Source organism: Martes martes (assembly GCF_963455335.1).
Source record: "Martes martes genome assembly, chromosome: 1".
NCBI lineage: Eukaryota > Metazoa > Chordata > Mammalia > Carnivora > Mustelidae > Martes > Martes martes.
This window is the reverse complement of record NC_137888.1, coordinates 182,638,607-182,653,950: the sequence shown is the minus strand read 5'-3', so window position 1 is coordinate 182,653,950 and position 15,344 is coordinate 182,638,607. Positions and strand designations below refer to the sequence as shown.

General features: G+C 38.4%; 1 protein-coding gene across 3 annotated transcripts in view; it reads right to left on the bottom strand.

Moving 5' to 3' along the window:
* The window catches only part of SUCLG2 (succinate-CoA ligase GDP-forming subunit beta), a 274,984-nt gene that overhangs the window by 120,320 nt on the left and 139,320 nt on the right, over nt 1-15,344 (bottom strand). For 2 of the 3 annotated variants that reach the window (XM_080830085.1, XM_080830086.1), the window contains one exon: nt 5,722-5,818. In XM_080830085.1, the coding sequence (XP_080686211.1) occupies nt 5,722-5,818 (97 nt within the window). Of the gene's footprint in view, nt 1-5,721; nt 5,819-14,822; nt 14,913-15,344 lie in introns of all 3 variants that reach the window. The other variant, XM_080830084.1, reaches the window with a different exon arrangement.

Genomic DNA, 15,344 nt, shown 5'->3' with positions numbered 1-15,344 from the left:
TCTCTTAAAAAGAAGCTTTGCAATAGAGAAGTTTAAAGTAAAAATGTTTATTTTTTTTAAAGATTTTATTTATTTATTTGACAGACAGACATCTGTAGGCAGAGAGGCAGGCAGAAAGAGAGGAAGGGAAGCAGGCTCCCACTGAGCAGAGAGCCCGTTGCGGGGCTCTATCCCAGGACCCTGGGATCATGACCTGAGCCGAAGGCAAAGGCTTAACCCGTTGAGCCACCCAGGCGTCCCCATAAAGTAAAAATGTTTAGTGTGATGCCAAGCTCCTTAAACTTCTAAATTAAGTCATTATTAAATCAAATTTTAATGTGAAATGTTATATGCTCTGCTATTACTGATCTAAATGAAAAAAAAATTAAATATTCACATTATAAATATTAAGATTATTAATACTGTTAGGATATAAATGACTTTTTTTTTACAGCTTCTAAATAAAGGATTGCTTTAGGGGATTGTGACAATGATGAAGATCAATTTATACATTTGGTCATTAATCACCGTTTCCTAATTGGGTTTAATTTGACTACTGCTCATTAGAGTTATAAACCAACACACTCATTTAATTGTGATTATAATTCAATAGCTGAACTTTTATGGTACAATGAACAAATTAATAGCTAAAGATAATTTTGCTCTTAAAAATATCACATAAGACTTATGCTTTAATGAACCAAATACACGGAATGTATTTTATGATGATTCCTTCAAAAAAGCTCAAGAATTTTCCTTTCTCTTGATAATTAAAAAGAAAACTTCAGATTTCATGAGGTTTTACAAATACATTCTAGGAAAAGTTTCTTGCACCCTTATTGCCTGCATCAGACTGCAGTCTGCGACTGACAATTTACCAAAGGTTTGGATGAAAGTAGTATTAGAGCCTGACTTTTAACCAATTCTTTGGCTGAATTTCCTTTTTAAGTACGAAATAATCAGGTCACTTGTGAATCCTAGTTTGAAAAGCAAACCATGACTTTGAAGAACTTATACTCAACTTCCCTCCCTTTTGTTTCTTGGATTTAATTAATAGCCACTCAATGCAGCATGAATTTTGACTAATTTCTACTTAGCTGGAAACTACGTATAGATCACTCTGATAAAAATAAATTACTAGTTTAAGAGAAAAAAGGTAAAATAGCAGTCTGGCATATAAAAATCAACACACACTGTACTGAGAGAGACACAGGTTCAAATCCCAGCTCCAGTAATGGGATGCCTATGGAAGAGTCACATTAATTTTTAATCCTCTATAAAATGGAGACAATAACTCCACACTTTTTGGGATTGCTACAAGTAATAAGAAAGAATATATATAAAAGCTTATCACAGTATGTGTCATATGAGTTCAAAACAGTTTTCTTCCACTTCACTTCTTCTCTATATAAAGTACTAATGATTTTATAGTCAAACAGAATTTTTAAAATATTTATGAATAAAAGGTAATTTGCTTACAAATAACCTACCACAGATATTTATCTGGTGGTCACTTGTGCAAACCATGAAATACATTATTTTCAATGGCTTCCTAAACATTACTATTCGTCGGTCCTAACCTGAAATTTAAAAAAATAACAAAAAAATAGACAAATAGATTGAAATCCATACCTTTTCTGGATTACTCCCTTTTTTTAGAGCTATCATCTAGTTTAAAATTTTTAAAATTTTTTAAATTTATTCATTTGAGAGAGCGCATGTGAGGGAGCAAGAGCACCAGCAGGGAGAGGGGGAAGCAGACTCCCCAATGAGTAAGGAGCCTGACATGGGGCTTGATCCCAGGACCCTGAGATCATGACCTGAGCTGAAGGCAGATGCTTCATGGACTGAGCCACCTAGTTGCCCCTAATTTAACTGTTTTTAAATGAAAATGGAGAATTTATTAGACAAATACAGGGGCCTCCACCAGAAATGCCACAAGACTCATGGAAGAAGATCAGGACTGTCTTTCATTAGTTCAAGTGCAATTGGTGATGATTATAATTTTAAGCAGAGCCTTAATTTTTGTATGAAATTTTACATTTTTTTTTGTTTTTACTTTTAATATCCATTATCTTATTTGATTTTCAGGATAAGAAATAAAATATAATCATAGCTAATGTTTTTGTACCAACTCTTACCACCTGCCAAGCCTTGTTGTAGGAACATTAATTATTCTCACAACAATCTTCTAAGGTAGGTACTATTATTATTGTCCCCATTTTGTACTTCCAGTATAGCTATCATACAGTGTTATATTAGTTTCAGGTGTACAGTACAGTGAGTCGACAGTTCTATACATTACTCAGTGGTCATCACAGTGAGCAGACTCTCAATTCCCTTCACCTATTTCATGTATCACCACCCGTACACACACATACACTGACCTCCCCTCTGGCAACCACCAGTTTGTCCTCTGTATTTAAGTGTCTGTTTTGTTTGTCCCCTTTTTGTTGTTGTTTGTTTTCTATCTTAAATTCCACATATGAGTGATATACGGTATTTGTCTTAGTCTGACTTATTTTACGTAGCATGATACACTCTAGATCCATTCATGTTGCTGCAAATGGTAAGATTTCATTCATTTTTATGACTGAATCATATTTCACAGTGTGTGTGTGTGTGTGTGTACAGACCACTTCTTTATCCACTCATTTATAGATGGGTACTTGGGTTGCTTCCATATATCTTGATTGTAATGAATAATATGGCAATGAACGTAAGGACGCATATATATTTTTGAATTAGTGCTTTCATTTTCTTTGGGTAAATAAATATTGAGTAATGGAATTCCAGGGTCATATGATAATTCTATGTTTAATTTTTTGAATAACCTCCATACTGTTTTCCATGGTGGCTGTACCAGCTTACACTCGCACCAACAGTGCACAGGGTTTTTTTCCACATCCTTACAAACATTTGTTTCTCATGTTTTCTATTTAAGCCATTCTGACAAGTATGAAGTGATATCTCCTTGGGGTTTTGATTTGTTTCCCTGATGAAGAATATGTTTAACATCTTTTCATGTGCCTGTTGGCCATCTGTATGTCTTCTTTGGAAAAATGTCTATTCATGTCTTCTGCCCATTTTTAATTGGTGTTGAGCTGTATAAGTACCTTATATATTTTGGATATTAACCCCTCATCAGATATATCATTTACAAATATCTTCTCCCATTCATTGGTTATCTTTTTGTTTTGTTGATGGTTTCCCTTGCTGTATAAAAGCTTTTTATTTTGATGTAGTCCCAATAGTTTATTTTGGCTTTTGTTTCCCTTGCTTCAAGAGACATATCTAGAAAAATGTTCCTACAGCCAATGTCAGAGAAATTACTTCATGGGCTCTTTTTTAGGATTTTTATGATTTCAGGTATCACATTTAGATTTTTAATCCATTTCAAGCTTATTTTGGTGTAAGGTGTAAGACTGTGGTCCAGTTTCATTCTTTTGCATAGAAGTTGTCTGGTTTTCCCAACATCATTTGTTGAAGAAACTGTCTTCCCATTGCATTTTCTTACCTCCTTTGTCATAAATTGACTGTATAATCATGGGTTTCTGTTCCATCGATCTGTGTATCTATTTTTGTGCAAGTACCATATTCTTTTGTTTACTATAGCTTTGGGTTATATCTGGAAATCTGGGATTGTGATACTTCCAGTTTTGTTCTTTTTCAAGATTGCTTTGGCTATTTAAGGACTTTTGTTTCTCCATACAAATTTTAGGAATATTTGTTATAGTTCTGTGAAAAATGCTGTTGGTTTTTTAACAGGGATTGCATTATATCTGTAGATTGCTTTGGGTATACGGACATTTTAACAGTATTTGTTGTCCCAATTCATGAACATGGAATGAATATCTTTTTCCATTTATTTGTATCATCTTCAACTTCTTTCAACAATGTTTTATAGTTTTTTTTTTTAATATAGGACCTTTCACCTTGGTTAAATTAAATTCATTCCTAGGTATTTTACTATTTTTGGTGCAATTATAAATGAAATTATTTTCTTAATTTCTCTTTCTGCCATTTCATTATCAGTGTATAGGAATGCAATGGATTTCTCTATATTGATTTCATGTCCTGCTACTTTACTGAATTCCTTCATCAGTTCTAGCAGTTTTTTGGTGGAGTCGTATTTGGGTTTTCTATGTGTAGTATCATGTCATCTGCAAATAGTGAAAGTTTTACTTCTTCCCTTCCAATCTGGATTTCCTTTATTTTTGCCTCATTGCTGTGGCTAGGACTTCCAGTACTCTGTTGAATAAAACTGGTGAGAGGACATCCTTGTCTTGTTCCACCATTGAGCATGCTACTAGCTATGGGTTTTTCAGAGATGACCTTATTATGTTGAGATATGCTCCCTCTAAACCTAGTTCGTTGAGGGTTTTTATCATAAATGGATGTTGTACTTTGTCAAATACTTTTTCTGCATCTATTGAAATGATCTTAAGGTTTTTATCCTTTCTCCTATTGATGTGATGTATCATACTACTTAACTTACAAATACTGAACTACTCTTGCGTCCCAGGAATAAATCCCACCTGATCATGGTGAATGATTTTTTTAATATATTATTGAATTTGGTTTTCTGGTATTTTATTGAGGATTTTTGCATCTATGTTCATCAGCGATATTAGCCTGTGATTTGCTTTTTTTGGTGGTGTCTTCATCTGTTTTTTGTGTCAAAGTAGTGCTGGGCCTCACAGAATAAATTTGGAAACCTTCCTTCCCTTTCTAACTTTTGGAATAGTTTGAGACAAATAGGTATTAACTATTATTTAAAGGTTTGATAGGATTCACCTGGGAAGCCCTCTGGTCCTAAACATTTTTTGTTGGGTGTTCTTCCTGGATTACCTGAGAAGAGGACCTATATCTTATTAATGTCAGGGACTGGTCTGTTTTCTGCCTGACATTGAATGTATACACAAACACCAGTCACTTCACTCTACAAGACAGTTATCATTTTTACCACTCTTTTGGATTAAAAACAAAACAAAAACCAAACTCCAAGGCTTAGCCCAGGTCTGGGGCCAGAATACGGCAGGTCCAGAATTTGAACCCAGTCCCCTTTGTAAAGCACCATACTGTGCTTGTCTTGGCCTGCAACTTGGTTGTACTTGCACAGAGCAGATCACCAAATTTACTCAATGGTAAATCTCTATTCACTGATGACCCACAACATGCTAGACAGCATAGGAGACACTGGGGGTGAAGTGTGCTAAAAAACATAATGTCCGTGGAACTTTCATTCCGGTATCCCTGTCCTAACCACCTGATACCCCACCCTCTACCACCAAACACACACACATTCACAAGCTTTTACTATCAAATTAATAGGAACTTATTGAATATCAGCTTTCAAGCATTTCCAGCTCCCTAAAAGGTGCCTTCATTACACTCCAATGCAGAGGCTTCTGTTCCTACCCAGGATTTTACCTCAGTATAAGCAAAAAAGGCCCTGGAAAAACAAGGGAGTGTCGGTGGATGGATGTTTCTAAATAAAATAAGAAGGTGCTTCCCCTGAGGCCTGGCACTGCGACGCAAACCAACTCCAGGGCTGATGTGTTCAATTGCAGAATGGAAGTGTCTGAGACCACAGCCAAAAGTAAATTAATGAAATGAATGCAAAGCTGCTGCTACAGTCTTTTGTCCAATTTAATTTACAGTTTGCATAAATAATCATATTCATTTGTTGTTGTTGTTCTTGCTGGTGGTTTGTTTTTTTTTTTTCTTTTTTTTGGTTACCTTGTCCTTCTGGGGTTTCACCAAAGGGATTCACTTCCACTTGAGTTGCATCAATTTTCAGGAAGAGATTGTACAGCTTCTTAATTTGATCTGCAGCCTAAATGGGATCAAATACAACAATTACACCAAAGCAGTAAAAGAACATTTATTTTGCTGGATTAATGAAACCTTAAAAATAACAAGTTATGTCTTTACGTTCAGGTAGGTTTTCTGAAGGGAAAAAGAGAAAAGCACAATTATTTTAATTTCCACTGCTATTCATTAGAAGGAACTGCTCAACTTTCCTCCAGACACCAGGAAAGACCATTATCAGGAAAACAAAAATATTTTCAGTCTGGTCTAAAAACATTAATCTTTTTGTAAATCATCATGTCCCTATTAGCTGAGCTATGCTGCAGTATGAGCCACAATCATTAATTCAAACAAGCTCCATTTAAGTAAAAGGTAAACACGATTGTGAGAGTTTATAATGACCATGTTTTCCTTATTATGCTGGAATAAAATAGTTATTACATGCATCAGTCCAAACCTATAATCTGGAAACAACAATTATGGAGTGTCTAATGGAAACTGCGGCAAGCCAGGAAGATGAAAGTCCTACACGGTAGAGTTAGGGAACGGCACAGTTCAAACTAAACAGTTTGTCCTGAAGGCATAAACCATAAACAACAACAACATCCAGAGTCTCCCTGATGTTATGTCCTGACTTCATTTTTCCTGCTACTTGAAATTCACTCACTCACTCATTCTTTTCAACCAACTTTTATGAATGCCATCCGTCACAGCATGCTGGCATTGTGTGAAGTGGGGCGAGGGGAAGTCATCATGAATGGGGCCTTGACAGGACCCTGGAAGGCTCACACCGAGACAGAACACAGCCTGTGATGCAACTGAGCACTGCTGTGCATCCATGGCTCGGTGCTGGGCATGAGTTTCATTCTCGGCTCCACCTTCTGGTCTAGCTATCATTCTCCCTTGGCAATATTTTCGCTCATTGTTCCAGCCCTGCATTTTTGCCCTCAGATTCATTTCCAGCTTTTCCTCATCCCTACTTTGGGTATCAGGGGAGCTGACACTTGAAGACTGAGTTTCTAAGGCTTGTGGGCTGGATAGCTTCCAGCTCAGTTCAGCCAACTGGAAGCAGTGATAGGGGACGAGAGGTAGGAGAAAGGGAAAAGCTAGGGTCCTTCCAACACTCTCTTACTGCCTTGCAGAAGCATCTTCTCCTCTGGCTTTAGCAATCACCAGAGACCCACCAGGGGTTCTACCTTCTGTATCCCATGGTGCAGTAACCACTGCCTCACTTCGCTTTGCCAGCATGCAGGGAGAAACAATTTCTTGCTACGTTTTTGCTCTACCTTGCCTCTCGGTCCACCCTGAAATTTCTCAACCCTGAAATTTCGCACTATGTAACCAATTCCCTAGAACAAAGTCCCACTGTGGTGAACACTGAGAGAGCTTTCTTTGTTCCAGTATTGACTGAAGAACTCCTGGAAATGAAATTCACTTATTGTCTTCACTTATTTTATGCATATTTATAAACTTTCCTAAATCCTAATTTGAATCCAGGCCTCTACAGATAGACAAACATACAAAATGTGTAAGACTGAATATTTTTTTAATACTGATTTTTTCTGCCTAGATAATATATGTCCATGATATAAACTTCCCAAGGTATGCAAGAGTCTCCCTCTAAACCTTCCCCGGGCTCCCCGGCCACACAGCTCCCCACGACTCATCCTGCAGCAGCCATCATACTCACTGACCGGTGATTCAATGAAAGGTATATGCATATGCATATTCTCCATTTGCCTTTTTTAAAAAAAACCAAACTTGGTTCTATACCTTATTTCTTTACTTAAATGATTTTTTTAAAAGATTTTATTTATTTATTTGACAGATGGAGATCACAAGTAGACAGAGAGGCAGGCAGAGAGAGAGGAAGGGAAGCAGGCTCTGCACTGAGCAGAGAGCCCGATGCCAGGCTCAATCCCAGGACCCTGAGATCATGACCTGAGCCGAAGGCAGAGGCTCTAACCCACTGAGCCACCCAGGCGCCCCTATTTCTTTATTTAAATGATTTTATAAAGCCTTCATCGGCAACACAAATAGAGTGATCTTATTCTTATAAGTGGCCACATAATACCTTACATGAATATATAATTCATTCAGCCTGTCTCTTAAACAATAGCCATTTGGTTTCCAATCCTTTGACATTACTTAAAATGCAGCCTTTTCTATCTCTGTATGTGCGTTATACGTGTGATTGAAAATCTGTAGGATAAATTACCCAGAGTGGAGCAAAAAAGGGGTGTGGAAATTTTAAATAATAAAAAATCATTTTATTATTCTTGGTAGAAGCTCTCCCTAGTTTCCTAGCCTGCAACTCAGTATCAGAGAAATTGTTTTTCTATGCACAACCATCAGCTATCTCAATCTCTGCCAGTACGCCAGGTAAGAGTGGGTATCTCATATAGATCTTTGATTGGAACTGCTCTTACTATTAATGAATTTGAGCTCTATTCAATATTCTTTATTAAAAGACATTTGTATTTCCTTTTCTCTGAATTTTGTCCATTTCTCTGTTGCGATTTTAGTCTTCTTTCTCACTGAGTTATAAGAAGCGTTTTTACACGTCGAAGTTAGCTCTTCATCTCATATAAATTGCAAATATTTTTCTCCTTTAACATTTGCCTTTCATCCATGTGTCTGTTAATTCTGCCACATGGAATCTGGTAATAATAATGCCACTCTTTTCTTTCATGGCTTCTAGCTTTAGGTCAGACTTTAAGAAGGCTGGTCCCACCCTGAGAGTGGAAAAACAATTTTCCAATTTTTTCAAATGCCCTAAGATTTCTCTTATTACATGTTTACTTTTTTTTTATCCAAATGTATTTTATTTGAGCTAGTGTAAAGCTGATAAGTCACTCACTGCAAAATAGATTTATATTTTTAGGGATTTTCTAGGCCATCGATACGAGCTTGCAACGTAAGCCACATGAAAGAGGCACATTGTCTGTCCTGGGCATGGGGGCACCAACAATAAATACTGGCTCAATCAATGATTAATAGTAAGGAGAAACCCTAAAATGGAAAAAAATTCTGGGTGCATGCATATATAAGATATTATCCCAGCTACTTTAAAATTTTCTTCTTTTTTAAAATGCACGTACTATTAAATGCAGGATCTTAATCTTTTTTTTAAGTGTATACTTTGGCAGTCTCCAATCTATTCACAACGTCACCAGAAAAACCCCAGAACGTTTTCATCCTGCAAAGCTGAAACACTATACCCATCAAATAACAACTCTCCATGCTCCCCTCCCCTGATCTGACAGCCACCATTCTACTTTCTGTCACTAGGTATCTGATGAGTCTAGGGACCTCATAGAAATGGAATCATACACATACTTATCTTTTTGTAACTGGCTAATTTCACTTAGCACAATGCCCTCAAGCCTCATCCACACCTTGTCAGAACCAACCCTTTTTTTCAAGGCTGAACAACCTTCCACTGCATGTACATACCACACTTGGTTTATCTATTCATTTGTCAGTGGATACCTGGGTCACTTCAAAACTGAAGCCTGTATCAACCAAGCTTACCATGAGACCTGAATTTTCTAAACATGAATGCCATTTTAATTGTGCACTAACACAGCATTTGGCTTATATTCACCGTTATAACTATTTATTACCATACAAAGACAGACTCTAAACACTTTTTTGAGCAGGACTGAAGCATGATTAGATTTGTGTCATAAGATCTCTAAGGGAAATGTGTTATAAAATCTATGTTGTACCATCTAAAAGGGAGAACCAGCCAGCTTGGAGACAGAACATGCCTTATTCCAGAGGCCATCCAGTAAATGGCTATAAAGGCTAGGCAGGGAAAATGTGTCAGTCTGAGCAGGTGTAATAATAGAAAATGGCAGGCCCTGGGGCAAGCTGAGGTTAGCTCCCCAGCTTTCTAAACATGTTCAAATTTTAAAAATAAATTAAACACAAGTCAAAGAAAACATTCTGCTGTTTACCTTATAGTCAGCCAGCTTCCTACTGCCACCTACTTCCTCAGTTCAAAACCACACTATACAGAAAATTTGTTTTCTTTTCTTTTGCCACCAATTAATGTTATTTTAAGGTTGTTTGTTAAGCAATTAAAAAAATTAAGATGCCTAAAATCAACTATCCTTTGAGCCATATGCACAAAACCCTGAAAAATTTACAAGTACCTTCAAAAACGTTTTAGCAGGTTAAAAATTGTAGAAATATTTTCGTTTTATTCCGGGAACTAATATCATCAACACTCACACACAGTTTTTAAAGCCAGCCAGGGGGACAAACCATTCTCAGACGCACTAGTGAATTATTTATTAACAGCACCTATCAAATCTTTTCATCAGCTTAAATACTAAATAAAGATGCATATTGGCAATTCATGGTGTCTGTGTTTTCAGAAATTAATAATACAGAGTACAACTAAGACACACTTGAGAAATCTGTGAATTTTTAGTCATTTTCAGCTTCCCTGTGGCTTTAGTCTTTTCAACCAATTCTTGCTGAAATGAATTTTGTCAGGAACACATACTTGGCAGTTTTTGTGCAAGGTGGTATTTTTTGTTGTTGTTATTAAGTCTAATGTGAATGTCTCGTGTTCACAGACAACAGGCATGAGTTACAGGAAAGATATTAATAACTTTACAAAATGATCATGTTATAAGTTGTTCATTCATAAGAGCTCTTCCTCCAGATGCCTACACCATGTCCTCGATGAGATTTAAGTGACTTTCAAGGTCACACTGAATCTGAGGGGGCTCAAAGATACCATTTCTTGATCAAAGGATCAGTAATTGTTGCTCCTTTAAATGTCTTCTCTTCTGGGGAGCTTCCTTTGCTTATTGGACACTGGCTTTCTGGAATATGTCGCTGACCCCTGTGGCTTGAGAATGCTTCCCAAAGTAGAGGTTCCCAATGTACCACTCCAGCACACATATATTCTCCTTTCTACTGTGCAAATATAATCAGCTGTCCCCAGGTGAACAAATTCCAACACACCTACAACAGATCATCCTTGCTGTCCTTCACACTCCCTCTCCCTGTAATTGCTGCCAGCAGCTGACCGCTGTTCTGTGAGCCCCTGGAGAACAATGGCTATTTCTCATCATCTCTGCTTCCCAGGGTCCAGCAGAGTCAGCAGCACCCAGGCAGCGCTTGCTCCAACTTTGCTGAGCAAATGAAGATTTAAAGCCTTTCATGTAGTGGGTGACAAACCAGGGGGAAAAAAAAGAAATGAATTAAAAAATGTCTTTCCTCGATACATTCAGTTAAAAATACAATGACATTATAGTTCCTAATGAGCCCTGAGAACTTGCATGTTCATTGTCCTTTCACAGGTAATTCATTTAAAAGCTAGAGTGTTTGGGCTACTGAGGAAACATGACTCAAGCATTTAAGAGCTATGACTCTTAAGTTCTCTTACAATATAGCAGAGGGAAGAAAGTATCTTCGGGCATACCTAATACCGTTAGTGCCTTCTCTAGAATTCTCTGTTGTGTTCACCTCCGGGGCTGTCAAGCCATGGTGTTGGCGGATTCGCCCATTGCAGACTTTTTGTCCTGCCCTTAAAGCTCCCCATCACCAGCTCCCTAGGAGACTGTGCAAAGCGGACATCTGGGATGTGCTCTTGCACTTATTCATGCATACGACAAATGTTTCTAGGGCACCTAATGCATCTGCTGAGCATTTTGCTGCCAACGCAGCAGCGAGCAAGGCTGACAAAGTCCCTTCTGTGGTGTAGGTAAGGATCTGCAAAGATGAATGCAAATAAGTAGAGAAACAGAGATGTGCAGAGGCATATGGAGGAGGGGAGTGGGGCGATGAGGCACATTCTGGAGCTGACTGCAGGGCAGCATGGCTAGAACATGGTGACCATATGGCAGAGTGGTCTTGGGGACCACCACTCCTACACAAGACACCCCACAATAAATGTCCAGTGAGCGGCTGAGCTAGTTAGTGATCTCATTCTCAGGGGGTGAATCCAACCCTGCAGCCCTTCCTCAAGAATATACCATAACCTCCTTTCAGCAGGTCACTAACTTGGCATCTCCTTGACAGTCTGGGAATGACAGTTAGTTCCTCTACCTGTCCACTGAGTCTTGGCTCTCTCTCCTACTAAGTTTTGGTTCCAGATGTTCCTGACCCTTCTACCATCTTGAACTTTTTGCTTTCCAAGGGAGTCTTTCCTCCCAGGTTCAAGTAAGTGCTATCCTAATTTAAACACACATATTTGTGAAAGTCTCTGATTTACCCTTCTATGACTTGCCTTATTGTCACCCTTAAATTTTGAGAGATATAATAATCAAAAGAAAAAGTAAAGACAGAAAGAGAAGAGTGTGAAATTTGTTTTTATTTTTTTAAGATTTTATTTATTTATTTGACCGAGAGAGACATAGTAAGAGAGGAAACACAAGCAAGGGGAGTGGGAGAGGGAGAAGCAGGTTTCTGCTGAGCCAGGATCCCATGCAGGGCTCCATCACAGGACCCTGGAGTCATGACCTGAGCCGAAGGCAGATGCTTAATGACTGAGCCACCCAACGCCCCTGAAATCTGTTCTTTTAGAGGACTGTTGCCCAAATAAATTAAAGGAAATGCTCTGTAACCATCTGGAGCCCCAGGGGAACATATACACACTCACACATACACACTCTGACACACACACACTCTCTCTCACATATACATACACACAGGACCTAGGGTTACTAAGGTGGTTTCTCTTAGTTGTGTAGGAGTTAAAAAACAGCCAGTATACAGCAGAAAAAAGACAGTCTCTTCAATAAATGGTGCTGGGAAAATTGGACAGCTATATGTAGAAGAAGGAAACTCGACCATACAAAGATAAACTTACACCGTACACAAAGATAAACTCAAAGTAGATAAAAGACCTCAATGTGAGACAGGAATCCATCAGAATCATAGAGGAGAACATAGGCAGTAACCTCTTCGATATCAGCCACAGCAACTTCTTTCAAGATATGTCTCCAAAGGCAAAGGAAACAAAAGCGAAAATGAACTTTTGGGACTTCACAAGATCAAAAGCTTCTGCACAGCAAAGGAAACAGTCAACAAAACAAAGAGGCAACCCATGGAATGGGAGAAGATATTTGCAAATGGCAGTACAGGTGAAAGGTTGATATCCAGGATCTATAAAGAACTTCTCAAATTCAACACACACAAAACAGATAATCACGTCAAAAAATGGGCAGAAGACATGAACAGACACTTCTCCAATGAAGACATACAAATAGCTATCAGACACATGAAAAAAATGTTCATCATCACTAGCCATCAGGGAGATTCAAATTAAAACCACATTGAGATACCACCTTACACCAGTTAGAATGGCCAAAATTAGCAAGACAGGAAACAACGTGTGTTGGAGAGGATGTGGAGAAAGGGGAACCATTTTACACTGTTGGTGTGAATGCAAGTTGGTGCAGCCAATTTGGAGAACAGTGTGGAGATTCCTTAAGAAATTAAAAATAGAGCTTCCCTATGACACTGCAATTGCACTACTGGGTATTGACCCCAAAGATACAGATGTAGTGAAAAGAAGGGCCATCTGTACCCCAATGTTCATAGCAGCAATGGCCACGGTCGCCAAACTGTGGAAAGAACCAAGATACCCTTCAACGGATGAAATGATAAGGAAGATGTGGCCCATATACACCATGGAGTATTATGCCTCCATCAGAAAGAATGAATACCCAACATTTGTATCAACATGGACGGGACTGGAAGAGATTATGCTGAGTGAAATAAGTCAAGCAGAGAGAGTCAGTTATCATATGGTTTCACTTATTTGTGGAGCATAACAAATAACACGGAAAAGAGAAGGGCGTTGAGGGAAATTGGAAGGGGAGATGAACCATGAGAGACTATGGACTCGAAAAACAATCTGAGGGTTTTGAAGGGGCGGGGGTGGGAGGTTGGGGGAGCCTGGTGGTGGGTATTATGGAGGGCACGTATTACATGGAGCACTGGGTGTGGTGCATAAACAATGAATTCTGTTACACTGAAAAGAAATTTAAAAAAAAAATGTCAAGGGCAGGGGTGAGAAATAAGTATAAACAGATTTGAAAAATCTGTTTATATACTCAGATCTATTCAGAAAAATGATGTCGTTCATATGATGACGGGAGGACCAATGTCAGTTATTCAAACCAGTAAGTTTGTAAATATGCATGATAATAAAAGCACCTGTCTTACTTGTAAAAAAATAAAAAAAAAAATAAATTAAAACAGCCAGTAAGTTCTGATTTAATTGTGAGACAAAGAAGCTTGCTTATGTAAACATACAATCAGGCTCCGTGGGCTGGACCAAGGGCAATGCAGGACTGTGATGCTCAAGAAAAATTCTCTCACTCAACAGCTCTGAGGACAATTTTTCTGTCTTTGAAGCCAAGGGGTATAATTATTAAATTGGCATAATTTAAGCTGTTTTCAGTGAAATATCACTTTCAGACCATTAATATTCATCTCAAATCCCATTAGCTATGAAAGAATAGCAATTAGTTAAGTAATGTGTATTATTAGTAACAACAACAGCTGACCTTTCTGGAGTACTGAATAAGCACTTCCCCACATCAGCGTGCTCAATCCTGACAATATGCCCTGTTTCACAGATGATGACACTAATGTTTAGATAGGCAGAGTCACGCATGCTGGGAGGCAGTGCTCGATTCAAACTCAGGTCTGCCTGACTCGACAGCCCATGCGTCTAAGACTCCATGGCCTGGTCTAATTTCTGGGCTGCACTAACCCTGCAGTTACTGTGTGAGACTAACACACACAGCAAAATGCACATGTCTGCGTGCAACACTCACCCGTGCCCACATACCCACACACATAGGAACACATCTCAGCAGCATCCTGTTCTGGCATACAAGGGAAATAGTGTTCTTCGTCATAAACAATGGGGGCACAGCTGTCAAACAATAAATCATCCTGTGTCCTGGGAGTCATAGATATCAGAGGAAAGGAAGCAAGGTAGTAAATGCTTCCTGAAACAAGTCCTTCACAGTGGCCTCCACATACTCAGGTACCTGGTTTTTCAAAGGCCCAAGGAAGCCTAGATTTTCTGCCATCCGCTGAGCTTGGCTGTCCTTTACCCCTTCCATAATGTCAACTTGCTCCTAGTAAAAATGAATCAAAGAAGGAAAATTCAGACAGGCAAATGAAAAGATTCACAACCTTGAAAGAAAATGCTTAGTATTTATTTGCAAAATGAGTAATTAAAGTGTGGCACCTTTCCAAAGATCTCTGAGCAGGGCTACCGCAGCTGCCTATAGGGTATGTTTTAATTAGCAGACCATCTAAAAAACAGCCCTTCCAAAAACTATATAATTCTTCAGGGTGGCATGCTGACAAGACAATCGGATGCCAGTTTTCACTTTTAATTACTATACAGATGGCACTGACGAATATTTAGTCAGTTAATTTTTATGACATTTTTTGGAAAGCTTCCAAAGTAAGGTTTTCCTGCCTAACATTGCTGTTAAGTTTAGAGCCTGTCATACATAGGTTAAATATTACCATATGATTTAAACAGTCTATTGATGATGATA